Source organism: Oryx dammah, unplaced genomic scaffold (genome assembly GCF_014754425.2).
Source record: "Oryx dammah isolate SB20612 unplaced genomic scaffold, SCBI_Odam_1.1 HiC_scaffold_3, whole genome shotgun sequence".
Taxonomy (NCBI): Eukaryota; Metazoa; Chordata; class Mammalia; order Artiodactyla; family Bovidae; genus Oryx; species Oryx dammah.
The window spans coordinates 41,676,243-41,704,182 of NW_024070187.1; the positions used below are offsets into that span (position 1 = coordinate 41,676,243).

General features: G+C 40.7%; 1 protein-coding gene across 1 annotated transcript in view; it reads left to right on the plus strand.

Moving 5' to 3' along the window:
• Positions 1-1,155: 1,155 nt before the first annotated feature.
• LOC120861983 (cytosolic beta-glucosidase) overlaps positions 1,156-27,940 on the plus strand; it is a 134,061-nt gene continuing 107,276 nt past the window's right edge. Inside the window, exon 1 of the mRNA XM_040237933.1 lies at positions 1,156-1,280. Within this exon, the coding sequence (XP_040093867.1) occupies positions 1,223-1,280 (58 nt within the window). The 5' untranslated portion in view covers positions 1,156-1,222. The remainder of the gene's footprint in view (positions 1,281-27,940) is intronic.

The following is a 27,940-nucleotide window of genomic DNA, read 5'->3' on the forward strand; positions in this document are numbered from 1 at the left end:
CTAACCACATTGGGGGGAATGGAGGAAGGGGAGAGAAAGAGAGAACACACACATGCTGGAATCTTCCACCCTTCTATCCAGAAGTCAATAGTTACTATGGAAAATTGAAAAACAAATTAAGAAGCACCAGCATCAGCCTATTGCTTAGACATATATACATATGCCGGGCAGGCTTCAGTCGTGTAGCCTGAATCCCAGCCTCCTCTGTCCATGGGATTCTCCAGGCAAGAATACTGGAGTGGGTTGCCATGCTTCCTCCTGGGGATCATCCATACCCAGGGATTGAACCGCCTTCCTTATGCCTCTTGCATTGGCAGGCAGGTTCTTTACCACTAGCGCCACCTGGGAAGCAACATGAAAATAAAAACCATCAGAAACAGCTGAGAATAGTTACCTCTAGGGCATGGGGATAAGGAATTGTGAGGAAATGGTCAAGGGAAAGTTCTAGGAGGATTAAAGAAAGAAAGTGAAGTCGCTCAGTCCTGTCTGACTCTTTGTGACCCTAAGGACTGTAGCCTATTAGGCTCCTCCGTCTATGGAATTTTCCAGGCAAGAGTACTGGAGTGGGTTGCCATTTCCTTCGCCAGGGGATCTTCTGGACTCGGGGATCGAACCTCGGTCTCCCGCATTGCAGGCAGACGCTTTATCAACTAAGCCACCAGGAAAGCCCAAAGTGAAAGTGAAAGTCGCTCAGTCGTGTCTGACTGTTTGTGACCCCATGGACTATACAGTCCATGGAATTCTCTAGGCCAGAATACTGGGGTGAGTAGCCTTTCCCTTCTCCAGGGGATCTTCCCAACCCAGGGATCAAACCCTGGTCTCTCTCATTGCAGGCGAATTCTTTACCAGCTGAGCCACAAGGGTTTACGTGACTTTTAAAAGCAATGTCCATGTATTTCATTAAAAGGGAAAAGATTAGAAGGATGGGTACCCTGCCAAAGCAGGGACTAGGTCTGTGCCCAGGCTGGCCCAACTGTGTTAAGAATCAGGGAGTGTCCGCAGAAGAAACTATAGACACTCCCCCTGAACCCAGTGACTTGACTTCCTATCAAGGCTGTGGCCATTCAAGCAGAGTCGTTTAATCAGGCTCCCTTCTTTTTTGCATATTCACTCACGATCCGAGATTTCAGTCAGGATGAGAGTTCACTTACTGTTTGCGCAACTGCGGGACTCTGCCTGAAAGGTGCCTCTCCGTTGTCCGGGTCGGCTGTCTCTGAAACACATGGCTTTCCCTGCAGGATTTGGATGGGGGGCAGCCACCTCAGCTTATCAAGTGGAAGGTAGGAGAAACTCCTTGCCCTTCTCTAGGGCTGGGCTGGATGCCTTCTCATAGATTCTGTATGTTTGCGGAAGAAGGTGGGGATAAAGAGGCAAAAAAAAAAAAAAAAAAAAAAAAAAAAGGAGAAGAAGGGAAAGCACTGTGCCTGCCTGCTAAGTCGCTGCAGTTGTGTCCGACTCTGTGCGACCCCATGGACTATAGCCCACCAGGCTCCTCTGTCCGTGGGGATTCTCCAGGCAAGAGTACTGGAGTGGGTTGCCATGCCCTCCTCCAGAGGATCTTCCCAACTCAGGAATCGAACCTGCATCTCCTAGGCCTTCTGCATTGGCAGGCGGGTTCTTACCACTAGCGCCACCTGGGAAGCCCCAGAAAAGCACTGAAGAGGCCATAATTGTTTAAATGAAACTATCCCTTTTCTCATAGAAGAGGCTCACTTCCCATGTCCCTTTCCTTAGGCACAAGGGTGGTGGAGGTGACGGGCTGAAGACCCAGCAACAGCTGTATTTTTGGTCGGTTTCAGCTTATCTGAGACATCAGTGTACATTGAACGAGTTGCTTTCATCATTTGTTTCTTGAACACATTGGCCATGACCTCCCTAAAAATGAAAACAGTTGCTCCTGGTGGTTGGAAAATATTGACTAAGTACCTTCAAAGATTTCAAGAGACGTTGAAATTTCAAAGAACATTTCAAGGGATGTTCTTCAGTTGGGAGAGGTGCCCTGTTCTATTTCTATTGAGCACACCCCCCTTCCCCCATTTCCTGGGTGGCTGAGAAGTAAAGGGAAGCAACTGTGAGAGGTCAAAGAAGATCCAGAATGAAGTTGGTCTCCATTCACATCCATGGAACTGCCAGGTAGAAGCCATCTTCCATGGGGACTCTGTGTTTTGACACATATATGCTCTGCTGGCTCAGATGGTAAAGAGTCAGCGTGCAATGTGGGAGACCTGGCTTCAATCCCTGGGTTGGGAAGATTCCCTGGAGGAGGGCATGGCAACTGACTCCATTATTCTTGCCTGGAGAATCCCATGGACAGAGGAGCCTGGCAGGGCTGCAGTGCATGGGGTTGCAGAGAGTCGGACACAACTGAGCAGCCAATACTTTCATATTTTCATACTCTGATACAAGGCATGCTCAAAAGGCCTGGGAATGTCCAATTTAGCAAGCTCCCACATCACTTTTCTCTCTCTCTCTGTAGCACCGTCTTCATCTTTTCCCAGATAATCTCTACTTGGTCAGCGTGGGTGACTTGACAGAGATGACCCTCTAGGAGTAAAAATGAGAGATATCACATTGGCTACTTTCCTTCTCAGAAGAGAGGTCAGACAGAACTGAGAGGGGGTTGCAGAGTGCTGGAAGGGAGTGAACAGAATCAGGTTCTAGAAGTAGCATAGCATGGGGACTAGGAAATCAGGCTGTGGAGCCTGACTCCCTGGACCTGGGGTCCATCTCCACTTTTTCCTAACTCTGTGTGACTTTGGGCAAGTCACTCAACTTCTCTGTGCTTTCTCATGTAAATGGGGATAATGATGGTACTATCAACCTTATATTGTTACTGTGAGGTTTAATTATGATGATATATGTTAAATGCTGAATGATTAGTAAGTGATCCCTGAATGGTACTTATATTTAGATGGGGGTCAGTCACAAAGGGATTACTGAGAATGACTTGTTTAGAACTCTACAGTAAACTTGGCTGAAATATGCAATCAGTTACCCAGGACAGCACAGTGGATTTCAGTTCCCAGCTCCAGATCCTGCTCACTCAGGTGCCGGGGGTAAGCATATGGCCCCTTCTGAGCTTCTCCCTTCACAGGGCTTCCTCATGGCCAGACCTCTTCTGTCTACACCTGGCTTGCTGCTGCCTTACTGTAAGCTCTTTATTTGTGATCCCTAGCCCGCTATTGGAGAAGGAAATGGCAACCCACTCCAGTATTCTTGCCTGGAGAATCCCAGGGACGGAGGAGCCTGGTGGGCTGCAGTCCAAGGGGTTGCTAAGAGTCGGGCACGACTGAGCGACTTCACTTTCACTTTTCATTTTCATACATTGGAGAAGGAAATGGCAACCCACTCCAGTATTCTTGGCCTGGAGAATCCCAGGTCGGGGAGCCTGATGGGTTGCCGTCTATGGGGTCGCACAGAGTCGGACACGACTGAAGCAACTTAGCAGCAGCAGCAGCAACAGCCTGCTATTGTGCTGCTCACTGTTTAATAACAGCTTTTGCAAGGGAAATTGATCTTCTCTTCTCTTTCTGTCAATGCACAGATGCCTTTTATGTATCTGTTTTCTTTTCTTTTCATACTGTTCATGGTGACCTGCCTCTTGAGAAACCTGTATGCAGGTCAGGAAGCAACAGTTAGAACTGGACATGGAACAACAGACTGGTTCCAAATAGGAAAAGGAGTACATCAAGGCTGTATATTGTCACCCTGCTTATTTAACTTATATTCAGAGTACATCATGAGAAACGCTGCGGTGAAAGAAGCACAAGCTGGAATCAAGATTGCCAGGAGAAATATCAATAACTTCAGATATGCAGATGACACCACCCTTATGGCAGAAAGTGAAGAGGAGGAACTAAAGAGCCTCTTGATGAAAGTGAAAGAGGAGAGTGAAAAGTTGGCTTAAAGCTCAACGTCCAGAAAACTAAGATCATGGCATCTGGACCCATTACTTCATGGCAAATAGATGGGGAAACAGTGGAAACAACGTCCGACTTTATTTTTGGGGGCTCCAAAATCACTGCAGATGGTGATTGCAGCCATGAAATTAAAAGACACTTATCCCTTGGAAGGAAAGTTATGACCAACCTAGATAGCATATTAAAAAGCAGAGACATTACTTTGTCAACAAAGGTCTGTCTAGTCAAGGCTATGGTTTTTTCCAGCAGTCATGTAGGCTGTGAAAGTTGGACTATAGAGAAAGCTGAGTGCCAAAGAATTGATGCTTTTGGACTGTGGTGTTGGAGAAAACTCTTGAGAGTCCCTTGGACTGCAAGGAGATCCAACTAGTCCATTCTAAAGGAGATCAGTCCTGGCTGTTCATTGGAAGGGCTGATGTTGAAGCTGAAACTCCAGTATGTTGGCCACCTGATGTGAAGAGCTGACTCATTTGAAAAGACCCTGATACTGGGAAAGATTGAGCGCAGGAGGAGAAGGGGACAACAGTGGATGAGATGGTTGGATGGCATCCTGGACTCATTGGACATGAGTTTGGGTAAACTCTGCGGTTGGTGATGGACAGGGAGGCCTGGCATGCTGTGGTTCATGGAGTCACAAAGAGCTGGACACGACTGAGTGACTGAACTGACTGACTGACTTTCTTTTCTTACCTATCCTTTTATGCTGGGTTTGAATCCTAGCTCTAGCACATACTAGGTGAGTGACTTTGGCCAAATAACTTGTTTAAGTCTCAGGTTCCTTATTTGTAAAATTAAGAAAATGGTCATACCCACCCTGTAGCTTTGTTCTGAGAATTAAAGAGGTCTGCATATATGATTGGAGCAAAGAATCCCTGGTGCATAGTATCCACTAAATAAAAATAACACTAATATACTACTACTGCTAGTAATGATGATGAATGTTATTCTTTCTCCTGGTTTGATTCTGTCCCACTATGTCATCTGCTCCGTTTACTGGGAATGGTCCTTTCTTCTTTGGACCCTAAATAAGAATATACTCTGTTCTTGCTCATTCTTGTGCAGTTACTGGGAGAGTTACTGTTTAGCTCCCCCTTCCACCATTGTAGGGATCACATGTGCAGGATGTCAACACGTGGCTTTTTCAGATCAATGTGGCCTGGAATTTAAAAGCTGAAGTCACCTTGTCAGTTTCTAATTTTGATAATCTTTGAACTTTTGAGCTTCCCTGGCCTCTGAAAGTTCACAGAGTCTTTGGAAAAGTCATGGACATTTAACAGAACTGAGGACTGAGCAGCAACTGTATTTGTAAAAAAAAAAAAAATCTAGCTTGGTCATTTATTCTAAAACATCATGATGTTTCTTTTTATATTGATTTTCAAAACACATTGTCTGTGTAGGTATCTTTGTTTTCAGACACCCTCTCCTGAATCTGAAGAGACAGCCATCATACTCCATGGCCCCCACCATCCTCTACAGATCCATGCCCACCCCTACACAGAAACAGTGATATGTTGGCTCTGTTACTTGGAATGAAAGTCACTGTCAGGGTCTTTGCAAGTAGAGTAACCAGAAAGGGCAAAACAAGCCTTTCGGTCACTGGGCTTCCTCAGGTACTGCTTGCTTGTGTATTTCATCAGACCTGTGGCTCTTCCTTCTTTCTGTCCTTGTCCACGTCTCTCTCACCTTCATGTTGGCCACTTCCTTGGCTGTAGTTTTTAAGAAGAGTTTAATGTTGGTTATAGCAGAGTTGGCTTCATGGTGCCTAGAGCTTTTTGGAGGAAAGCACCATATACATCTAATAAATAAATAGTAAACAAGTGATATAAGCAGGAGGGAAATTAATGTGTTTTAGGTGAGTTGTAAAGAACACTGTAAAACCTGTAAAAATGTATTCGTCAGACAAAGAGGCAGGGAAGGAAATGAAGATGATTATCATTCGTACAGAAGTGAATCTCATGCGATATTTTAAAGCACAAAGAAATCCCCATGATTTTTAACCCTTTATGAAACTCTTTGCCTGTCCCTGGTGGCTCAGAGGGTAAAGCGTCTGCCTGGAATGCAGGAGACCCGGGTTTGATCCCTGGGTGGGGAAGGTCCCCTGGAGAAGGAAATGGCAACCCACTCTAGTACTCTTGCCTGGAGAATCCCATGGAGGAAGGAGCCTGGTAGGCTACAGTCCACGGGGTAGCAAAGAGTCGGACACGACTGAGCGACTTCACTTCACTTCACTTCACTTTTGCCTGTGTTTCTGGCTGCAGGGAACATGAGGCACAAAACAGCAGATAGCTCAGTGCCACTGTTTACTTCGTTGGTAAGCCACGGGGGCCTATGAAAATAACTTTTAGGACCTGATTCTACAGCTCTTATGAGCTTGTAACTCCCAGTAACTTCAGGGAAGGCTCTAAAGGGGTGAATATACTCTGCAAAAATCCTACAGGTCCTAAGTGAAGTCTAAAACTACTCCACTAAGGCCTCCTGGTGGAATCCAAGTTTGTGGTTTTTAAGGAGGTGAAGCCCTCAGTTTTATGAATGCGATTACCAACCCTCCATGATGCACTGGATATCAGTGTAATGTTTGGACTGTGATTTAACTTGGACTTTGACTTTATGTTGGCAGATACTGAGGCTGGCCTCAAAATTTGGCCTTCTGTTTGCCTTGGTGTATCAAAGGTGAACTCCTGTAGTTGAGAAACTTGGGATTCTTTTGTGCTTACAAAAGTGGCAGAATGAACAAATTCTTTGGTTTTAGGTCCAGTTTTAAGTGATTCGTTTTTTTGTTTTTTTTTTTCAATTAATCAGTGTTTGCCTGCTCTGGGTCTTCGTTGCTCTGAGCAGGCTTTCTCTAGTTGCAGTGAGCTGAGCGGGGGCTGCTCTCTAGTTTGCAGTGCACGGGCTTTCCATTGCGGTGACTTCTGTTGCAGAGCACGGGCTCTGCGGTACAGGGGCTTCCGTACTTGCAGCACACGGACTCAGTAGTTGCCGCTCTGGGGCTCTGGAGTGGGGGCTGAGTAGTTTCGATGCCCCAGCTTAGTTGCTCCCAGGCCTGTGGGATCTTTCCAGAGCAGGAATCAAACCCATGTTTCCTGTGATTCTTAAACACTGGGCCATCAGGGAGGGCCTGTAGTGATTCTATCCAGGCTGTTTCTTCTCTGTACCTTTTAAAAACTGAATTCAACTATACAAACTGAGCTAGATGCCCATTTTATCTACCTGCTGTAAATGTCAGCACAGGCCCCATATTTCTTTAGACCGCTGCCTGTTTGCTTCCTCCACTCAACCAGTTTTGGCTGTGTATCTGGCTCCCTAATTTCTGCTAAACTCCTTGGCGCAAACATTTCAGCTGGGGATTTGATCTTTTGGCTACCCTTGGTAGTCTTCTGGTACAGTGTTCACCAAACTGATCTGCCCTTTGTATGACCCATCTAAGAAAGGAGTGGAAGCAGACTTAAAAGCATGGACATTTGTAAAAAGGAGGAGGAGAGGTAAGAATTTATCCATGAAATTTCTCATACCTTGAAGTTGAGGTGAGAGAAACCATGCTTATTTTTTACCCCCAGTTTCAAATTTGAGATCCACAAAAACTCAGTAGTTGCCCCCATTTTTGATTGTACCATGAAATTATGTAGGCATCATCAAACAAGTATGGGCTTTGGCCGGGATGGTATTCAGATATTCATCAGCTGATACACTGACCAATCAGATGCTAACTGTAAAAAAAACTGGCATAGACAGGACTCGCACCTACATTGACTAATGAGAGGGAATTCCAACCATCAGCCGCTGGTATGGGATAGACTACTGGCAGCATCTTCATTGACCATTAAGAGTAGAGGCCAGCTGTCAACAACTGACTTGACTAGCCTGGCACTCACTTAACTAATCAGAGTGGGTACCAGCTGTAATCAACCACTGAGGCCACAGTTTCATATACTGATTGAATTTTAGCTTTAGGCTTATGAGTGAGACATATGAAGACTATATCAGACTATTTGTGACCTACTGGAGAGTTAAATCTCTTAATTTCTCCAAGCCTCAGATTTTTCACCTGCAAAATCCCGTATGTTCATAGCTCTCTCTCTGTTTTAATTAAATTTCGTTGGGTAAGTATTGGAGAGCTTTTTTTTATATCACGTGCTTCTCTGGATCTGGGTTGATTTCCCAAATTTTTTCTTTCAGATTACTAATTTGGGCATTAGCTTTGTTCATTCTATCTTTCAACCTCTCTATGAAGTTTTTAATTATGGCAATCATATTTTTAAGTTTTAGGAACACATTCTTATTCTTTGATTGTCTAATTTCCAGGAAGTCATGTTTTGTTTTTTGGAGGTAGTCATTCTTTAAATCTTTGTAAGAATGCTAGTTTAAAAATTGTCTTTTTTTCCCTTTTTTGTATCAGTTTGAAATCTTTGGGTTATTTGTTTATTTGGGTCCTCATCTTTCATGCTATTTGTCTTTGTCAAGTGGTTTGGTGATCCTGGAATACCCATTTATGATTTTGAATGAAAGAATACATTGATATGAGTAACTGAGTTAGGCTTCCTTTGAAGTTAAGTGGTTTTGTTCAACTGAAACAGTCCTGACCCTGTAAGAAGCAGGGTTCTGTGTAAGCAGGGTTCTGTGACCCGTTGATGGTCAGTCTACTCATAAAGAACTATGTGTGTGAGGGAAGGAAGCCAATGTTTAGATCTCAATAATGGCCAGATAATGAGGACTTTAAAAAAGAATGTTTTCGTTTGCCTTTTAAAAGTGTTTTTATCAAGTCTTTCTTTTTTCATCAGTTTAACTGAGGTATAATTGTCATACAGCACTGTATAAGTTTAAAGGGTACATTTAATGACTTGACTTACATATATTGTCAATTGATTACCACAATAAGAAAAAAAGTTTAAAAGTTTTGATGCAAATTTCTAGGATCTATTCTCTTAGCAATTTTCAAATATGGCATACAACAAAGTTCACTCTAGTCATCATGTTGTACATTACTTCCTCAGTACTAATTTATCTTATAACCAAAGTTTGTACCTTCTGACCACTTTGATCCAATTTGTCCTTCCCTCACCCCCCATCTCTGGAGGATATAGATCTGATTATTTTTTCTCTATGAGTTTGCTTTTTTCTGTTTCCTTAGATTCCACTGTGAGATCATGCCATATTCATCTTTCTCTGTCTAACTGTTCACTTTTGACTGTTGTTTCCCATCTGTACTACCCTTCAAGTTCATATTTAGTTCTAGAGTTTAGTCTGCCTTTCTGGACTGTCTCAGTACCCTTGATAGCAATCTTTTCCTGTCACATATCTCACTTTTATTAAGAATATCTTGTAACTTCGAGGTGGGGTAAAGGCAGCACCAACTGCTCTGAAGGAACCAAACTGCTCTGTGGGAGAGGAACCAGTCAGGCCGGCAGCATGTTAGATAATCCTTTAGTTAATTACTCTGATGATTGCTCTGAGTCTGTTCTGCTCTCTGCAGTGGCTGACCTGTAGATTCTCTAGGGCAACCCCTCTTAATCCTTACCAGCCGTCGTGTGTGTGTGTGTCTGTGTGTGTGTGTCTCTATGTGTTGTAATCCTTTGCTTTAGTTTCTCAGACAATTCCATTCTAGTTACTTTCTGTTTTCCACAAATACTTTAGTCAATGTGGCATTCTTTAGGGGCTTTTTTGGTTTTCAGTTATGTCATGGATTTTTTTTTTTTAATTGGTTGTCATTTCAGTGGGGTTGTGAGAGGAGAGGAATTAAATATGTCCATTCCACTCTCCATCTTGAACTGGAAGTCCTTATTAACATGCCTTTATAGAACAAAAGTGTCTTATAAACCATACAGGATTATTCAAAGTTTAGCAAATGAATTCCCCCATCTTCTTTTTACCCTTATCTTCCTCCTTCTATCACTAACACATCCAAGCTCTGGAAATTTTCTAGTCTTATGCTTTTTAGAAAGAGGATGAGATAACATGGAATTGATGGCATTTCACGCAATGAGAGGAAGTGAAATATTGAGAGAATGTGAGGAAAGCCATAGTGGAGGATGGGTGCTATGACCAAGAAAAGTGCCTGCCTCAGGGGTCAGCTGCTCTTAGCCATTTGTAGTTTTCATCCTTCCTCACATCCGTTCATTCTGGACACAGATTCTCCATGTACCAAATTTCCTGATAACGAGTTGGCTTCATGGGCAGTGATGAAAGGTATCCGTTGCCATCGCTGTTGGTACATGTCGGTATCTGCTGATAACAGTCTGCCTGATTATGTATTCTTTTCTATCAACAATGTTCTTGATATAGAATGAATGCTTATCACATGTGTTTAGGAAAAAGCATTTTTATCTGTATGATGGAATTACTACAAAATAATTGTAGAGTATTTAAAATATACAAACAAGCAAACAAAAAATCAGCCAGAGAGGTGTCTTCAAATTTTGAGTACGTACTTCAGTCTCTTTGTATACATTCACAGATTTTCATACACTCATCTACTTTTGTTCATCATAATAGGAACATTCTATAGATGGTTTTGGTTTCTGTAAGATACTTAAAAATATCCTGATAGACTATAACACATTTGCCTCTTTTTCTCCCCTCTCTCTCTTTCTATACACATAGATGTTGCATAGAAAGCAAATGTGATATTTATCTTTTTCAATTATGGTTTCCTCAGGGTATATACCCAATAGTGGGTTTGCTGGATCATATTCTAGTTTTATTCCTAATTTTTTCAGGAATCTCCATATTGTTCTCCATAGTGGCTATATCAATTTGCATTCCCACCAACAGTGCCAGAAGGTTCCCTTTTCTCCACACCTTCAGCATTTACTGTGTGTACTTTTTTGATGGTGGCCAATCTGACTGGTGTGAGATGATACCTCATTGTGGTTTTGATGTGCATTTCTCTAATAATGAGTGATGTTGAACATCTTTTCATGTGTTTATTAGCCATCTGTATGTCTTCTTTGGAGAAATGTCTGTTTAGGTCTTCTGCCCACTTTTTGATTGGGTTGTTTGTTTTTCTGCAGTTGAACTGCACGAGCTGCTTGTATTGCAGAAACCATCACAATATTGTAATTATCCCCTAATTAAAAATAAAAAGAAGCAAACAAAACAAAACAAATGTGAATCAATATGCGTCTTTGAAACTAAGAGAAAATTTGCTGTATCTCAGTAAATCTGCTACATCTCCTGTTTGGAGTAGGGTTCTATATCGTGTCCTACATATCTGTACATAAATTAATTTGTCACCACCAAATTCATCAGTTAAGCTGGGACATTTGTTTATTTGGATGAATGTGTGCCAGCATCATACTGAAAAAAAAGACTGTTCTTTCTGGGGCCTGCCCATCTGGCAGGGGTTGCTTTCCAGGTAAGTTCACTGATGCAAAGCTTAAGTGATTCTTCAAGAATTATTGGGTCATCACATAGTGTCCCAGACAGAAATATGGGACTCATGCTAGACTGTTCCTCTTGCCCTTCTTATTTAATTAATTATTTTTTTGTTCTTTCTCTTTTAAACCCCTTGATTACACCCATCTTCCCCATTACTGCTTCCTTTCTTTTAGTTCCAGAACTCATCATCTTTTGTTTTAAATTCTTCTTGCCTCCCTCCACCTTCCTCCAATCTCTCTAACACCCTGCTTCTAGCATGGTCTTAAAATTCTGACCACTTCATTCCATTTCTTTTTTTTTTTTTTAATGATTTTCTTTTTTTTTTGGTAAGAGAAGCTAAGTGGTCCTCAGTTTTTAGTTTTTACTTTTTGGTTGCCCCGTGCAGCATATAGGATCTTAGTTCCCCAACCAGGGATCAAACCTGAGCCCCCTGCATCGGAAGTATAGAGTCTTAACCACTGGACCTCCAGGGGAATCCCTCCATTTCTTGAAAGATAGCATGAGCTCTGAAATCAAACAGACCAAGTCTGAACTCTAACTTCATCTGTTACCAGTTGTGTGACCTTCAGAGACAACTAAGCTTTGTACCTCATTTCCTCATGTGTAAAATCGGAATAGTGGGGTACCTGTCTTGGTTGTTGTAAATATGTTTATGAACATCAGCTGTTTAGATTTGCACTGGGCAAACTGCATGTGTTCAATAAAATTTAACAATTATTTAATTGTCTTCTTGCCTTCTATAGAACCATTTCTGAATCCATGCATGGCATTAAAAAAAAAAACAAAACTATTTGTAATTTTACCTCTGACTACATCCCCAGTTTCATCTCTTGTTTCCTTTTCATTTGTATCTTATTCTTTGACCAAAATGAAGCACAAGTAATTCTTTAAATGTTCCATGACCTTCATGTACTGTTGCACGCACTGTTCCCTCTGCTTGAATGCATACCTGACTTCTGGCATGTGCAGAGACCAACAGAGGAAAAAGGTCCAGGCTTCTTAACTTCCAGCCTGGGTCTCCTTTCCTACTGCAGCATACTGCCTCTTTCGCCTTCATCCTTTATGCAACTCATCTGAGTATATTATGGGAGCTTGGTAGAGATAGTAAGGAGCTGGGAATGGCATATGGCAAAGGAAGCCTCCCAAAGAAGTTTTTAGTACCTATAACAATCTATTGTATTAACTCTTTGGAACGACATGGATAATATGTCTCTTTCCATGAGAGCATTTGGACATAACTCCATGCTTTTAAGAATTTTTAATATCATGAGAGGGGCTTCTCCATTGGCTCAGTGGTAAAGAATTTGCCTGCACTGCAGAAGCTGCAGGAGACGCGGGTTTCATCCCTGGGTGGGGAAGATCCCCCGGAGGGGGACACGGCAACCCACTCCAGTATTCTTGCCTGGAGGATCCCATGGACAGAGGAGCCTGGTGGGCAACAGTGCAAAAGGTCGCAAAAAGTCAGACATGACTGAAGCAACTTAGCATGCATGCAGTATCATGAGAAATATTGATATGGGTTGCTATGATATTAACATGGCTACTACACTGAGCGCTTGTATTTCAGATGGCAAGGGAGCAGTTGCAGCCCTGTTACTTTCCTTCTCCTTTGCTGTGTGGTGTGCTGCCTTGAGCTGAGCAGATCCGTATTGGCTTTGGCTCTTTCTCAAGGTGGCTGCTCTTCCTTTCATTAGTGTGGATAATCAGAGCTTGATTGTAAAGTATGCCTAAGCCAAGGGCAAGGGCTTTTAAAATGGTCTGCTGTTTTAGATTATCCAGGCCACTGATCCTCCTTCCTTAGCATGGATAATTGAGAGTGGACTGGGCTGAAGAGTGCTAAGCAGAACCAATTGACAAAATAAATGAGATTTAAAAAATCCTTTACATTTTAATAATAGAAAAAAAAAACCAAGCTAGATTTTCTTCTCCTTTTTTTTAATCAAAAAGAGCCTATTTTATATTTTGAAACAGTAAATGTTGATATATTTGGCTTTAAGTTGATTCAAAATAGGAGACTATTTCCTATGATGCACCAATTTAAAATGTATACTAATCATAATAGGTACTTAATGGAGTTAGGGGAAAAATTGAAAATATAGGCAAGAGTTTGGATAGTTTCATATTCAATGTCAGATTCACTTATAACCCTGTTTATGTTTCCACGTAGCAAGGAGTGGGTGGAAGTTACTTCAGAGTCTGAAAAGCTTTCTCTTGAAAATGGAGGCTATAATTCTTTGTCCCTAATGAGCAGTAACCATGTGGAGAAAGGCATTTCATGAATGTTTGTGTAAGATTAACAGGATTCTGTTTTCTGGAAATATCTGATCTCATTTGCTTCTCATTTTCATCCTTTCATCTTTCCCCATGCATGTCCACATGCAGAGAGAAATGTATTTACGTGTCACTTGACTGGGAATTTAGAGGACATGTTCGCAAAGGAACGATGTTGTAAATAGGGATTGGTGTCACTGAATGCCCTTCAGGTGTGTAATGATATAAATAGATTTTGGGGGTTGACCTGGGAATTTGGAATGTAATGTAAGAAGCAATGGTGAGTTTCTGGGCAGGTGACTCATAAAGATGGTTTTTGAAACATGACCCATTTTTATGTTGGGAATTGCCAAGCTAAGGCTTAAAGACTCCCATAACACCCATGAATAATCATTTAAATGCAGGTTTTGAGACTTGGGGACAAAAGTGCATTATTTACTCTAAAGACAATAATCTTCCTTCGGAGTTATTGTAGTCCATCATACAGATGCATACTGGGGGATCTTTGAAAGAGCAGCATTTTCTCTTGATGGTCCATTCCTTCATATATCTTACAAATTATTATCCAGGTTTGGGTGGCAGGCTCTGGTTAGGGAAGCACGGCAGCCATTCTGCACCAGAGTATAAGAGACTAAGGCTTTTTCACAGAGTGAAATATTACAAAGGGCCTTTGGTCACTGTCTATTGTGTTTATGTGAAGAGCAAGACATGGGGATGGAGGTGCTGTATCCTCTGGTTCTTTAAAAAAAAATGCAATGTGATTATATTTTAATATACAAGCAGGGAGGGAGGTAGGAGGGGGATTCAGGATGGGGGACACATGTACACCCGTGGTGGATTCATGTTGATGTATGGCAAAACCAATACAATATTGTAAAGTAATTAGCCTCCAATTAAAATAAATAAATTTAAATTAAAAAACTATACAAGCAAAATACAAAACATCAAAAAAAAAAAACACCATAGTAAATTACTGACAATAAAATACAGTATTTCATTTGCATTGCTTGACAAACACTTAACATCCTTAACCATAAATGAATTCTTAGAAACTAGTAACAAAGACATTGCTATAACAAGGGAAATGAAAAAAAAATCCCACAACACAACAGAAGACATGAAATAACACAAGTGTGACTCATAAGGGTTAAGCATGTATAAAAATGACTGAGCTGAACAACAACAGAAGAAAAGCAATTTCTTTGTAATATTTTATTACCAAAGATTAAAAATCTAACATTTGTACAGTTTTAGGAAACATACCCACTTAAACACTAGGGAACAAGATTGATGAAGTCCCATTTATGTAATATGGGAAAATCTGGTTTGGACCCAAACTATAAATTTTGGATATTTTTAGTCCTAGCAGTTCCAATTCATTGGAATTATTTCAACAAATTAGTTGGCTAAATTTACAATGTACATATATAAACCATGTTTACTGCATAGAAAATTTGCAACTAGTACATAGATCTCCCTACACCCCTCTCCCATCCTCTGATTCTTTGTGGTGGCAAGAGCCTGTCAAATGTAGGCACACAATATACTGTTGTGGCTCAACTGATTAGATGAAGGGAAAACAGAAGAGTTCTCAGCATAGAAACAATACAGCTGGGCCAGACATCCTCTAGGGCCATGCTAGTACATGCTGTGTGGCTCAAAGAAAGATCAGCTACAACTATACTAAGCCTACAATATGATTGACTTAGATGATGATTTTTCTCTTGGTTGTAGAGACATTAGGCAAGAAGATTACAAAGATTCCAAAGAGGTCTGTCTCCAGGTTGTACTTGGAGGGTTCCTGGGGATGAATTAGTAATTAAAGTAAACTGAATGAATATTTACTTGAATTACTACTGCATAGTTCTTCCTAGATATTTATTTACTGTGGGTACTAGAGTCTGGAGGTTTAAAAGGTCAGTAGAATGATCATTTGCATCCAAGATTCTAGTGAGGTAGAGGCAAACGCATGACTGTGATAGCATGTGACACTCTAAAGCAGAAGAAACAAAATGCTAATGCTTTAGAATGTACTAGCGTCACTTGAAGTTCCTGTTTCAAGATTTGGGGGCCTATACCAGGTTAGTTAATAGTGATATTTATAGATGGGGCCCAGGAATTTATATTTTTTAAAAATAAAGGCTCTGTGTGGTTGTGTTGTAGATGGCTGATAATTCGAGAAATTCTGCCATAGGCTATGTTTTCTGATGACAGAGTAAATGGTAGGACCTAAAGCCAGAGAGGGCTTCCCTGGTGGCTCAGAGGTTAAAGCGTCTGCCTCCAATGCGGGAGACCTGGGTTCAATCCCTGGGTCGGGAAGATCCCCTGGAGAAGGAAATGGTAACCCACTCCAGTATTCTTGCCTGGAGAATCCCATGGATAGAGAAGCCTGGTAGGCTACAGTCCACAGGCTCGCAAAGAGTCAGACACGACTGAGTGACTTCCTTCACCTTCACCTTCAAAGCCAGAGAGGTAGGTAGGGCCTTGTCATGATGTATATAAGGTGCCAAGCTAGGGAGTTGGTGTCAGGATCTTGTGCTCTGGTTCTTGGGAGCCACAAAATATTAAGCACAGGAAGTGCTACCAGGTACTAGAAGAGTTCTAACATCAGAGTGGAGGAGGAACTGAAGGAAGAAGACATGGAAGCAAAGGAACAGTTACTCGGCTGTTTCAATAGATGCGGATCATGGTGACAAAGGCCTGAATTTGGGTAGAGGGACAAAATGGAGAAGAAAACAGAAAGAGGCATCATTGAGAGAGAACCAAAAGGAAATATTCATGAACATAATGTAGTGAAAGTCACTCAGCCGTGCACGACTCTTTGTGACCCCATGGGCTATACAATCCATGGAATTCTCCAGGCCAGAATACCAAAGTGCATAGCCTTTCCCTTCTCTAGGAGATCTTCCCAACCCAGGGATAGAATCCAGGTCTCCCACAGTGTAGGTGATTCTTCATGAACTGAGCCACAAGGGAAGTCCAAAAATACTGGACTGGGTAGCCTATCCCTTCTCCAGCAGATCTTCCTGACCCAGGAATTGAATCAAGGCCTCTTGCATTGCAGGCAGACTCTTTACCAACTGAGCTATCAGGGAAGCCCATGAATATAATGTATGGTGTGAAGGAAATAGAAGGAAGACTAAGGTGACTCTTGTGATAACAGTTTAGGTAACTTTCTGGCTGATGATTCTATGAATAGAAATACAATACACTGGAGGAGAGGGATTGGAATTTGCTTGGTAGATATATAATTTGGTAGATTCAATTTGGGGTTGAAATTTCCTTAAGGTGTTTAAATGGAAATGCCTAGGAAGTGACTGGAAATTCATATCTCCATTTTGGATGGGATTTGCTGGTAGTTATCAGTGTGTAGCTGATAGTTCAAGTCATAAAAGAAGAGAATCTTTGAGATAGGGTTATAGAGGGAAAAAGAAAATGAGCAGGTTGCAAAGTCTGGATTAAGTGCTGTAAAAGAATTCAGAAGATTCAGAAGAGCCCACAAGAATGTGGCATTCTTCCAGAAGATGAGAATGATTAGAAAGAACTTGAGGCATCGTCTAGACCAGTGATTTTATAACAGTTTTTAATGCAGCAGAACTCGGTTTTCAAGGGAAATCTAACTTAGAATTTTAATAAAACAGATCCAGATAGAGCATCTCTGGTTGAAGGGAAGAGAGGGAAAATGTGTGCCTATCCACCCATGTTCCTTTCTTTACTGCTTCTTCCCCACTTGGCAACTCCTGACTCCTCTCCAGGGAACAGGGCTTTTAAAACATCAATGTGCATTCCTTATTTTATAGAGGCTGGGTGATGGATTACATGATCATTGTCATGAAACTCATTTGTGACTGAGGGACAACATGATGTGATAAAGCCCACAAGAAACAAAACAACAAAAGGCAGCATGGAACTTGGAGCCTGCCCAATGGTGAAGACAATGCAGGGTTTTAAGGAACAGATGAGGTGTGTTTGTATGTGTGTGTGTGTGTATGTGTGTGTGAACATTCTAAGTTGTAACATTCCAGGAAGGAGTTGCAAAGGTGGTAGATTTGTGAGTCCATGAAGACATTCAGGGATTCAGTTTCTTGCCCATTTAAGAGTCAGAGCTAAAGGTTTGTGCTGGGTTGGAGAAACAGAGTCTTTCCAGTTTCTATGAAATTGAGGCAGTTGTCATGGACATTGCGTTGCAATTATAGTCCAGACTTCATCCGAATTCTGGTAGAAGTGGAACCTTAATGGTAAGATGAACTAGAGTCAGTGAAGGGTAGCAGTGGCTTTCCTTTATGTAAGAGGGTCTTTGGGAAAGACAGTCTATTTGGGCAGTGAATTCTTGAAAATTTGTCAGAGTGAAATCTTGATGACTTGTCTTAAAATTCTATTTGCAAGACAAGTGTGCTTTCCTTATTAAAATGCATAGTTATTTAAGAAGACCCTTTTGGAAGGTTACTGATGAAACACCACTTTATGCTGCCAACTGGAATACAGTAGGAACTATTTATAGCAACTGCAATCATTCTTTAACATGCAAACTCCAGAATACTCAGTATGAAGGGAGTTATTTTGAGTTATCAGTGGAAATCTGCCAAGACTGAAGTCTGACCCAGTGATTCCTAGGAGACCTTGAGGAAATTCAATTAGTTTATGAGTCAAAGGAACCTCAAATTACTCTAGGTGGCATCTACCGCCATTGGAAAGTTCTGTTCTGGAATTGGCAACCTGCAACAAGTTCCAAGCTGGTCTTTCTTCTTAGTAAGACACTTATGGGATATAAATCCTCTTAAGTACATTTTATTGTACCAATTATTTTCTTCAGAAAAAGCCTATTGGTTTGTTATTTAAAGTGGTCTATTTAATAGTGTTAATAAATTCTAAAATTGGAGACTGGGTATTGTTATTTTGGATGTTCTAGCAATCTTGGTTGTCTAAGTTACTTGACCTTGGCTTGTTTGCTTGAGCTTTGTTTTCATAACTTGGGGAAAATTCCTCCACTGCACAGAGTTGATAAAGTGGTTCTACATATATGTGGCACAAATATGGAAAATATGTGAATATGTTAACAGTATTTGAATAGTTGGATCAGGTCTATGTAACCCAGTGAAACAGATTAACAGTGAAAATTTAGGCGAATCAGAAAGTTCAAGTGGCTTTCCTTTATGTAAGAGGGTCTTTGGGAAAGACAGTCTATTTGGGCAGTGAATTCTTGAAAATTTGCCAGAGTGAAATCTTGATGACTTGTCTTAAAATATTTATTATTTTGAGTATAATTATAACTGTGTAATAACTATCCAGAAGAAGGACTGGAAGATTGTACTGCAAAATTTTAATACAGAGAAGTAATATAATGTAGTAGTTACTGGCAACAGTGCTTCTATACTCCACTAGCTTAGGAAAAACAAGAGTTCAAATTTAATTTTCTTAAGAAATGTGGTCTTTGTTATTTAACCTTTTTAAGACTTACTTCCCTCAGGTGAGTAATATCTATGTTTTGGAGGTTATTGGGAGTAGTACGTGAAATAATTTAGGCAATTTCTTGGGCACAGGACCATTTTTTAAATGGCTCACTAAATGTTGATAATTGTCATCATCTTCATTACCATCATGACTACCACCACCATCATCACCACCATCATCATCATCACCATCAGATGCTGGGGTTAGTCTGGGTCCTCCAAGAAGCAGATGCCAGGATGGTACTGAACATGCAAGAAACTGATTAGGGGAAATGCCCATGAGAGAAACTGGAGTGGGAGCCCGGAGAGTCTGGGATGCAGGAGTGAAGGAGTAAGGGAAGAAAGAAAGGAAGATTGTGTGAATCACTTAAACATAAGTGCAGTTCAAAGAAAGTTCACCAGGATCTTTGGGAGTCCTAGATCCAAAGTCACCTGTCAGAAGATCCCCACATCTTCTGTGCACACGTGCTAAGACACTTTAGTTGTGTCCAGCTCTTTGTGACCCTTTGGACTGTAGCCAGCCAGGCTCCTCTGCCCATGGGGTTTCTCCAGGTGAGAATACTGGAGTGGATTGCCATGCCCTCCTCCAGGGGATCTTCCTAACCCAGGGATGGAACTGTGTCTCCTGCACTGCAGGTGGATTCTTTACCGCTGAGCAGCCAGGGAAGCCCTCCCACATCTTCCAAGTCCAGGATTTTCATAATAGCCTTTCCATGCTCATCAGTGGCTGGGACCAACCTGGGGAAGAGTGCCTCAGTGCCAATTCCAGCACAGATGATGGATTTCAGAGCTCAGTCCTCAGTCACATATACTTCCTGAAGTTAGGGGTTTGTAAAATGTGTTCTTATGGCGGTCACAGTGGTGATTGATTTTTTAAAATTTCCCATTTTTTTGGTATTTTATTTTTTAATATTTAGCATGCATTACTTAACATTTGGGAGAAGAAGTAATAAAAAAATTAAATGATTTCCTGTTGCTTGGGTAACCTGAACTCTGAGATTTGCCCAGATCTCACAGTAATTCCCACCTTTTTACTTTGCTTGACGATTTTGGTACAGTTATGTTATTACTTCAACTGGATCTTTTCATGAAAAGTTTTATTTTTGTGCTCCAACTTTAATTTCTGTTTAGAAAACTGATTTGATTAAAGAGTTAAAGTTTAAGTGTTTGTAACAGGATTCAATTAAAATAGGTCATTCTTGGGGCTCTGAAAATGGTAACTGGCCTTGGGCAAATTAGAAGAAAAGTTATAAAATTCAGTTGGATGCATCACAACATTTAACATCTTTAAGGAGGATGTTTTTGCCTAATAGATTCGATTTAGAAATATTTAGTGTAGGTCATCAGCTTAAGCATCTAAAAAATGTGTTTATTTGTTTTTTTTTTTTTTTTTCTTTTTAGTTATAGGTAGGAACAGGATACCTGGACTCTATAAAATAAACAATTTCTGCTGGGACCTTGAAGAAAGTCAATTAGTTTCTGTGACTTTACCAGTAGGTTAAAAAGGAGATTGTAATATTGGTGAATAATGTGCTTAGAGATGTTTGCATAAAAGATGCTTTGTCATTGTAAAGTATTATTGAATATTTATGCTCTACCAGACTGAGCCAAATGGCCCAGAGGAAAAAACAGTCAGATTTATGTAAACCTTGTTCAGTGTCCCAGATACTTCAGGATGGGTGCTCTATATATGAATGAATAAGTAAATGGTATAAACATTATTTTAAATTTTGAAAGTACATCAATATTATCTGGGGTGTTAGCCAATGTGCCTGACCTTTGACATTGAAATGAAATGTCTGTCTCCAGGTAACTATTTCAATCTCATAAATATTTTTAAAGCCAGAGGAATTGACAGCAAGTAATGTTTTCTTAGAATTTTGTGTCTGCAAATAAAGGTAAATTATATCTTTACCTAAAACCTGCAAGAAATGATTGTCTCTCACCCACAGAGTTGCTCTGAGGATTCCCAGACTGAAATTGCATATCTTATACTTCTTTTCTTTCCTTTCTTTTAAAAAGTGTTGTACTCACTGTCTGCACTGTAGATTTCTATCACTTTATTGTGATAAATTTGAGCCTCAAAGAAATAAAAAAAAAAAAATTAGCCGTAAACACTGCCCAAGGACTTAATGGATCTTACTGAGCTACGCAATGCAGATGTATTGGGACATAAATAGGTAATAGGAGATAAGAGGCACAGAAGCAATTTGTTTGGATTGGGTCACTGCTTAATCCAAATGGGTTCAGCACAAGAATTCATGAAACGTGACAGTGGGCCAAAAGGAACTTGCTGTGACATTTCAGACTCCCCTACCTTTCCTAATTAACCATTTCAAGTATAACAAAACTTAGATCACATAAAGATTTAGTAACACTCACCAGTACCAAGTATAGACCTGTCTGTGGGGGATGAATGGTTTTACTCATCTCAGGCAATGGACTATAACTCAATCATACCTCAAGCTGGGCTTTTAATTTCTATGATACATTGACTCTGAACAGCATTTTTCTAAAAGACAGAAACCATAGCAGAGTTAGCTTATGACATAGTCTGTCATTAAATGCATCTGAATATATTGCATGGATCTAAATATACCTTTGCAAGTTTAATGAGATATTTGAAAACATAAAAATCACCTGTAGAAAGAGCTTCCTAAGATGGGAATGATAATAATAATAATAGATGCCTTTTAAAAATAACTGTTATTTGTTACCATGCCAGACATTTTGCACATTTCCTATATAATCAATAGCTTTTTAAAGATGAGGACACAGATTCAAAGGAATTGAATTGTCCAGGGTAAATTATTATGTGGGAATTTGATAATTTTTTTAAAAAATGTAGACAAAAAGTAATTCCACATTCCTATTTAGACAGGTTGTCAGGAATTCTTGCCTCATCTGTTTGTGGGGTTGGCATTCTTTAGGTGGTACTATCTGGATATGCGGAGAAGGCAATGGCACCCCACTCCAGTACTCTTGTCTGGAAAATCCCATGGATGGAGGAGCCTGGTGGGCTGCAGTCCACGGGGTCGCTAAGAGTCAGATAGGACTGAGCAACGTCACTTTCACTTTTCACTTTCATGCATTGGAGAAGGAAATGGCAACCCACTCCACTGTTCTTGCCTGGAGAATCCCAGGGATGGGGGAGCCTGGTGGACTGCCGTCTATGGGGTTGCACAGAGTTGTTCATGGCTGAAGCAACTTAGCAGCAGCAGCAGCAGCATCTGGATATGATCTACCTCTCTTTGGGTTAAGCTCTCCAAGTCTACGTACCCCCAGCTCTTCTCTCTTCTCCTGGGAAACGAGAACTAGGATTGAAACCCCAGAGTCATGTCTCAGTATTTACAGCATTCTACAATTCATAAATATTTGTTAATATGGTGAAAAAAGATGCAGCTGACTCCGAAGCTTGTGACTTTTTTGTCACTAGTTAAAAAAGGATACCTATAGCCCATTTTCATGAATGCCAGGTTTATATAGGTATTCTTAAAACATAAATCAAATTGGAATTCATTGAAGTAAGACATTTTTGAATTTAACTGACAAGCAGAATTGATTTACTTGGCTCAATTTATGGAATAGATTTAAGGAGCCCATTATTTTGATTAGTTATGTTATACAATGAAACCCTTTAATTCATGGTTGATAAGAAAATAATGAAAATCAAATGACTGTTTCTACAATTCTTGGGTTGATTTGCGTCTGGAATTTGGCCAAAATTCCCAGGAGTTGAGGCTTCTTGGGGTATTTTATGTCTCCCTTGATGTCGCTAGGAAACCACAGATAAAGACACAGTGCTTTTTTGTAATTTTCATGCATCAGAGGCAGGTAAGAGTTAAAGGGTTTATTTAAGTCTTGCAAAGGGTGTTTCTTCTGGGCAACAGTGGTTTGAATGTAGGGCACTTTTTGCATTTTAAGCACTGTCTGATCCCTTGTCCCATAGTTATATAATAAGAGAACTTTATTACTTTTAGAGGGAAACAGAAAAAGGGCCACTGGAAAAAAAATGCTTGCCTCTAGGGGAGCAGCTTTTATAGTGCATTGTGTCCAGGAGCTGTTCAGCTCTGTAGTTGTCAAGGAGGGCAGGAAGTCAAGGTGGGTTCCTAAAAGGACTAGATTACTCAGATATTTTCTTAGGTGAGAGTGTAGCCTGGAGTCTTAGGTAGGTATAAATCCTGTTTATCAACAGCAACAGGAAACACTGCCTCCCAACAAGTTTAAATGCCTCAACTCCCATAATGCATCCAAGAAATTTTCTCAACAGCGTTGTCAAATAGGAAGACCCAGGTGTTATTATCTTTCTTATTTTGATTTAAAAAACTGGGCATAGAGAGGCAAAGAAAGGTTGAATGAATTCTCTAAGGTCACAAAGATAGCAAGGTGTTGTTGTTTAGTTACTTCAGTCATGTTCAACTCTGTGTGCCCTATGGACGGTAGCCTGCCAGGCTCCTCTGTCCATGAGATTCTCCAGGCAAGAATACTGGAGTGGGTTGCCACTTCCTTCTCCAGGGCATCTTCCCGATCTAGGGATCGAACCCGAATCTCTTTCTTGGCAGGCAGATTCTTTACCACTGAGCCAACTGGGGTGAGGTGTAGAGATGAACTAATATATAGAAAATATGAATTGAAGAGCCATTGAATGTAGCCAGAGCACAGTCTTGGATGAGTTTATGCTGGCTTACAGTTTTAGTTTCACTCAGTGCCAGCTCTCTGATTGTCTCCAAATCCTTAAACTCAAGGAAACCTCAGATTCTTCATGTTTAAAAGGGGTGGAATCAGAAGGTAGAGAGGATGTGATGGGGCTCAGGACACGTTCTCACTCTCCCAAAACATGGCAGCTTGGAAACTGAAGCCGTTTGAGAAACTGGCAGAAATAAGAAGGTCTCTCTGATCATCTGCCCCTGAAACAGGTCATAAAAGCTTCATGTGAGAGGTGCTCTCCCCATACGTGGAGGAAAGGAACACTCTTATCTCAGAAGACAGAGAGACACTGAGAAGAATCTGAATAAGCAGACCTTGCTAAGTTTCCCTCAACTTAGCACATACCCATTGACATATTTTATTCCTTCACAACTGTCCACTCTTCATTGATCCATCATAAAAATGCTCAGGTTTAACCATTTCATCTGGTCTTCATTTCCTTATGGTGGCTCCTATGTTATGTCAGACTTAGATCAGATACATTCGTATGCTTTTCTCCTGTTAATCTGTCTTTGTCAGTTTAATTTTCAGGCCCAGCCAGGGAACTTTAGAGGGTCAAGGAAGATTTTTTTCCTTCCCTACACATGTAAAGTGCTTAGCAGAGTGCCTACCCCCTGTGAGGTCTTAATACATGATAGCTATTGTTATCATCATGATGCTTTCTCCGGTACACCATTCCTGTCCTCCCAAATGGGGCTCAGATTAGCATAGTGACAATCAGAAGCTGAAGTCAGCCTAGATGAATGCAGGGCTCTGATGGATGAAAAGAAGGGGAGGGGTTTTCTTTCAAAGACTGAGAAAAGTGTCTTTCACTAGGTGGAAGAATTCTGTGCATAAGTGGCTGAATGAAAAGAGACTTAATTGAAAGATAAAAGAGTAATTGGCGGTAGAATAGCAGAGGCAAAGGCAGTTAAGACAAAAAGCACATGTGTTAAACAGGACTACAGTGAATGAAGAGGGTGTCAGGAGTGTTTGCAGCTGAAGACATTGTGATAATCAGGAAACAAGCAACACAAGCCCAGCGTTGGAGCCCAGAAGGTCGGGTCCCAGAGCCAGGGTTAAATTTCCTCTCACTCTTTCTTCCTAGAAGAATTTATCACTTTGCTGAATTACTAAGTCAGAAATTAACTTATATTCATGTTCTGTTATACATTATATTTGTGTAGCCTGAAAGTACATCTCTCAGGGCACACTTATAAAAGTGACTTCTTTTTTCCCCTCACTGTCCCTTTACACTTACCATAGTGGGGATTTTCTTCCTTTCTCTTTAGAAGAAAGCACAGGTGGGCTCTGTTTGTCTGTTGGTCTTAAGGTTTTTTTTTTTTTTTGACCATGCCACACAACACTTGGGGTCTCAGCTCCCTGACCAGGAGCTTCCCCTGCAGTGGAAGCATAGAGTCTTAAGCACTGGACCAACAGGGAAGTCCTTTAAATCTTACTGTGTAGCAGAAATTTTCTTTTTTTAAAAATTGAAGGATAGGTAATTTACAATGTTGTATTAATTTCTGGTGCACAGCAAACTGATTTGGTTCTACATGTGCATACAGGCATTCCCTTTCATATTCTTTTCCATTAGTGTTTGTTACAGGTTATTGAATATAGTTTCCTGTGCTCTACAGTAGGCCCTTGCTGTTTATCTATTGTACTGGACATTTTCTAGGTGTCCATTGAGATCTACTCTTCACCTTTCCCTGCTCTTGGCTCTGGGAACCAACCTATATGTAAGGTGCTGTCCTTTGGCTTCAGTTTGGACTTGATCAACAAGAAGCATTAGCAGGAGATGGTAAAGTCCGCATGGGAGGAGGGAGAAGGCAAAGTATTTATTCTTCCTGTTCCCCCCTCTGCTGGGTTGCATTGAGTTGGCTCTACCAAAGGCCTCCTCTCTTGCCAGCGGCCCTCAGCAAATCACGACTCTCTACAGGCTTTGGAGGCCCGTTCTGCCCCCAGGTCCTTCCAGGGTACTGACAATAGGGAGGGAGCCTGGAGGCACTGCTCCCTCCCTGTTGCTTTCCCCAAACTCTGCTCACATACAGTAAACAGCCCTTGTAGGAAACGCTCCTCTTTTACCCAGTTTGAGTGCCATCTGTTTCTTGCTAGGACCTTGGCTAATTCCTGTGCCCACTTCATTTGCAGTACATAGTCTCATTTTGGTATTTAGCATAATTAATCTATGAAATAGTTAAAACTCCAAATGGGATTTAAGGTTAAGGCTCTCTCTTAGCTCTATTGGAAGAGAGGTTGTGGTCATCTACTTTTTTTGCCTGCTTCTCTTCTCAATCAATAAAACAATTGATTTTCAATTGTTTACCAAAGCTTCTGGCTGGGTTGAGCCCAGCTGACCTGGTTGAAGGCAAGGCAATGAAAAGGAAAGTTCTTAAGTTGGTTTCGCAACATCTGATTTTGGCAGATACTTAGAGCTGAGTCTTTTTCTCATGGATGCGTCTGTGGCTTCTGGAGACCCCATGCCAGGCAGTATCTGAGCACCCCAGATGCATGTGAAGCTGTCTCCCCAGCCCATCACTTTCTCCATTCAGCCTCAGCTCCCATCTGTTGAGGAAAAGTCTGTTTGAAAGCATTTAACTACATTAAAGATGTTTGTTTTCAGGTTTTTCCCTTTTCTTAAGATAATTTTAATAACACATTTTCCCTCAAAAATCATTCTGCTTTAGTTTCTGTTTACTCCAAGATTTAGTTAGAATTTTAAATAAAGTCCAAGTGGATAGATTGGCTTATTCTTTGGTTGTTAAAAACTTTCCTCCTTTCCTTCCTCTCTCCTTCCCTCCCTCCCTCCCTTCCGTCCTTTCCTTTTTTTTTTTTTTAATTGTCAGAGAATGTAGCCTTCATGAATTCTGTTATTTGTGAGTACTTCAAGGGTATTTGAAAATATTTTCTATTGTTGAGTATCATTCTTTGAAATACCCTTGAAGTACTCACAAATAATAGAATTCAGTGGCTCAGGCGGTAAAGCATCTGCCTGCAGTGCGGGAGACATGGGTTTGATCCCTGGGTTGGGAAGATCCCCTGGAGAAGGAAATGGCAACCCACTCCAGTACTCTTGCCTGGAAAATTCCATGGACTGAGAAGCCCTGTAGGCTACAGTCTATGGGGTTGCAAAGAGTCAGACACAACTGAGTGACTTTACTTACTTACTTTACACATATAATATATGCCTATATGTGTAAGGTCATATATAGACTTCTATCCATAAGAGAATAAGCTTATAAACTATGTTAACCAAATTCTAGCTTTGTCAATTTCTGAGGGAGTTTCTCACTCTCTTAATTAAGTTTTCAGCATATTCTTGCATTTGTAGTAGATTTTTTCTTGTATATTAAAAAAAAATTAGATGCACAGAGGTTCATAATTGCTATACAGTTTTGGTGGGCTACATAAGTTTTATTAACATGAGCTTATTATTCTTAGTCTTATTTGATTTTTAAATTTCTATTCATTTTTATTATATTAATATTACTATATATGTTTTATTTTTATCAGTACTTTCATGTAAATCACTTAATCTTTACCTTTGTTGAAACAGGACTATTTTAATGGATGTATAATTTTTACAAATCCCAGTTATTGAAAATCCTAAAAGATGATGGTGTTAAAGTGCTGCCCTCAATATGTCTGCAAATTTGGAAAACTCAGCAGGGGCCACAGGACTGGAAAAGGTCAGTTTTTCTTCCAGTCCCAAAGAAGGGCAAGATTTGTTGGATCATGGGAAAAGCAAATGTGTTCCAGAAAAACATCTGCTTCATGGACTACACTAAAGCCCTTGATTTTGTGGATCAAAACTGTGGAAAATTCTTGAAGAGATGGGACTACCAGACCATCTTACCTGTCTCCTGAGAAACTGGTGTGTGGGTCAAGAAGCAACAGTTAGAACTGGACATGGAACAACAGACTGGTTCAAAATCAGGAAAGGAGTATGACAAGGCGATATATTGTCACCCTGCTCTTTAACTGATATGCTGAGTGCATCATGTGAAATGCCAGAATGGATAAATCACAAGCTGGAATGAAGATTGCTGGGGAAATATCAAGCACCTCAGATATGCAGATGATACCACTCTAAGGGTAGAAAGTGAAGAGGCGCTAAAGAGACTGTTGATGAAGGTGAAAGAAGAGAGTGAAAAAGCTGGCTTGAAACTCAACGTTCAGAAAACTAACATCATGGGATCCAGTACCATTCAGTTCAGTTCAGTTCAATCGCTCAGT